The sequence below is a fragment of the Limulus polyphemus genome, unplaced genomic scaffold, assembly GCF_000517525.1.
Source record: "Limulus polyphemus unplaced genomic scaffold, Limulus_polyphemus-2.1.2 Scaffold892, whole genome shotgun sequence".
NCBI classification, from domain to species: domain Eukaryota; kingdom Metazoa; phylum Arthropoda; class Merostomata; order Xiphosura; family Limulidae; genus Limulus; species Limulus polyphemus.
In genome coordinates this window covers 19,572-22,527 of record NW_013666502.1, presented here as the reverse complement: position 1 = coordinate 22,527, position 2,956 = coordinate 19,572, and the positions used below count along the sequence as shown (strand labels likewise).

Here is a 2,956-nt window from a genome sequence, read left to right as displayed (position 1 = left end):
CATACTGCCTGACCTCCATTCTTATATATATTTGAAGGGTGATGAGGGCAAGAGCTTGTATACCTCCTTTTTATGCAAGTGGAATAAGTCACATGTAAAGTGGGAGAGTTGAGAACTATGGGTAAGTTCATGTATGCTCTGCATTATGTAAAGGATATTCAGAACTTAGTCACACGTTGATATCATGAAATGAACTTATTAGGGCATGGCTTTTTGTACTTCAGAGGAGAGTATCTGTTCGAAATTCATTTTAATGCTAAATTATTATGCCTTTAAATTATTTATTTAAAAAAATCAGATATAAAAGCCAGTTATTTCAGTTAGTGTTTTACACGAAATGTAATTTTTATTGAACTTCAACATTGGGGAATGTGTCACAAGTTCTTGAGTACACACTGATAATTATTTTGAATATTATAAGTATGTAAATATGTGTAATTCTTTTTAGATTGCATAAAACCCAATAGAATATAAAGTAGTGAAGATGTTGGTGTATATTTATTTGACATTATGTGTACTTGTAAGTGAGACACAACTTATAACAAGAACATTGTTTCTCATAATAATATTCAATATAAGATAATCATTTTCATGCTTTTTTTATTTAAAAAATAATAAATGTATAATTTTTTTATTTTCTCTTCTGCTGACCAGAATGTCCACTGTCTCCTACTTTTTCAAGCTTTCCATGGCTCTTAGAGTAAGTAACAGGTATCTGTTTTGTCTTGTATTTACAGGATGTAATTGTGAAGAAAGTACATTATAGAAGTCAATTTGTATTGAAATGTATTGCAAACCTATTGGACTTTTCCCTCTAAAATTATGTCTGAAACTGACTGCCTGATTATATATCAAGAAACCAAAGAAAATTATGTAGGTGAATATAGACCTATCATCAAAATATTGCTCACAATTTTCCAACTGTTCCTACATTATCATAAGTATGTTTTTTCTACTAACAGTGTTTTTCGATATGGTACTTCCCTCTGCTTACAAAATAAGCTATTTTCGTTCATTGCTGCCCTCTGTATGTAAACTTTTTCTTTACACATGACACAAGCCTTCTCCTCCCCCTATTGGAATCAGTTGATTCCAACGTGTGTCTCATGCAAATGATCTTGCATCACCTTTCCACCACTAGTAGCATAGTACACTCGCGTGATTCACTTCTTGTTTGGCAGTGCTTGTATTTGGACGTCTTTTTTTTTTGTCTTGCTTTCAGTTTGAGCTATAGTTATTTCTTGAAGTGGTTATAATTTTTTAACATACCCATTTTTCTTAAACATTACATTAATTCTATCTAATTCTAGTTGCCTTTATTCAATACATTCGCTGTTGTCAACGGTTGAAGCATGAAATTCCAAAGTCAATGTCACCACTTTGAGTGTCTCAATTTTGACAGGTGCTTTATCACAGGCTTCAGGTATAGGTAATCCGATGGGAGATTTGTTTACATTTATTCGCAGGAAAATTGAATGTTACATTGGTCAACCTCTATCTCCAGACTTTGACCCACTTACTCCTGAACCTGTGCAGGCTGACGAGGACATTGATTGCCTGTTTCCACCTCCTGAATTTGCCGTGCCTTTCCTGAGGATTCAGTTAGGCCTTCCACGTTTTTTGAGGGCTTTATTTCTCAGGTAGGTGATGTTTTATCCCTCACTTCTATTTCCTATGAACTACGTTCTTCCTTACTGCATGAACATTCTTCCCAACCATATTTGGTTTTTCCCTCATCCCCTGACATTTGGGTCTATGCTGAACAATTCGCTTCTCAGTTATACAATGGTATTAGCATGCCTAGTCCCCCACAGGCTTTGGATCAGTTTGCCCTTGCTTCTGATCATGCAGATTGTCCTTATATTGACCAGCAACTGTTGAGTTCTGTTTTACCAATTTGGTGGGGCAGGCCCCGAATTCCCTGTTAGTTTAACCCATGCCCAATTTTCTGCTCACATCATACTCTCATGACTCTTTTGTGGTATCTTTTCATGATTCATCTCTTGTCTGAGGCTCTTCACAGAAATCCTGAGGGGTTTTCTGGGGCATCCTCTCCCTCCTTACCTCCACATTTGCTCATTTGTTGTCTTTGGCTCTGGCTTTACATACAAAATTTTTCTGTTGGTGGGACCTTTTGGGTAGGGATGCTGTCTTATCAAGGGCCCATTTACCTGCACTTTATCTCCAGGATTTACTTATGGCATGTTGTCTTTGATATGGTCCTGGAGTCTACCCTTTCCCATCTGGTAGCCCATTTGACTCAGTTGGAGCCAAGTTTGGCACCAATTTTGGTTTCCTATCCTTCCACTTCCCAACCTTTACCCGTCTTTCCTTCTCAATGTGCCACATCTTGTCATTTTTCTCAATGATGCACAATACATCTACAACAGTTCCAGTGACTACTCGGTGGGTTCTGGTCTGGTGGGAGCTTAATATGCGGTCTTTCTTCATAAATGGCACCCTTTCATCAACAATGTTTTGGTTCTTCAAGTTTTGTCAGAAGGATTCGAAATCCCATTTCTTGCCCAACCTCCCTTGTCCCCTGTACCCGTTTCCTTCCACTCACCTCAGGATCCTGTTTGTCAGCATCTGTCAGAGGCGGTGCAAGACCACCTCACTCAACAGGCCATCATTCACCGAGGTATTATTCTCATCTATTTGTTGTTCCCAAGAAAACTGGGGACTAGAGGTCAGTCATCAATTTGTCCCACCTCAATTGCTTCGTTCACCTCACCAGTTTCATTGTGGAGTCCTATATCACCCTGCAGTGGGCATTTTCTCCAGGTTTATGGATGACCAAGATGGACATTGCTAATGCTTACCTGCATATTCCTGTCTCAGCACAGTCTCATCCATATCTTTGGTTCATCCATCACAGGGTGGTGTACCAATTTCATGCCCTACCCTTCGGGCTTGGTTCTGTCACCTTATGTTTTCTGTCGGGTGGTCAGGGCTT

General features: G+C 38.7%; 1 protein-coding gene across 1 annotated transcript in view; it reads left to right on the top strand.

Annotated features, from left to right (window-relative positions):
* Positions 1–2,956, top strand: part of LOC106461075 (thioredoxin-related transmembrane protein 1-like) — a 22,000-nt gene that overhangs the window by 5,911 nt on the left and 13,133 nt on the right. The window contains exon 5 of the mRNA XM_013920864.2: positions 655–700. Within this exon, the coding sequence (XP_013776318.1) occupies positions 655–700 (46 nt within the window). The remainder of the gene's footprint in view (positions 1–654; positions 701–2,956) is intronic.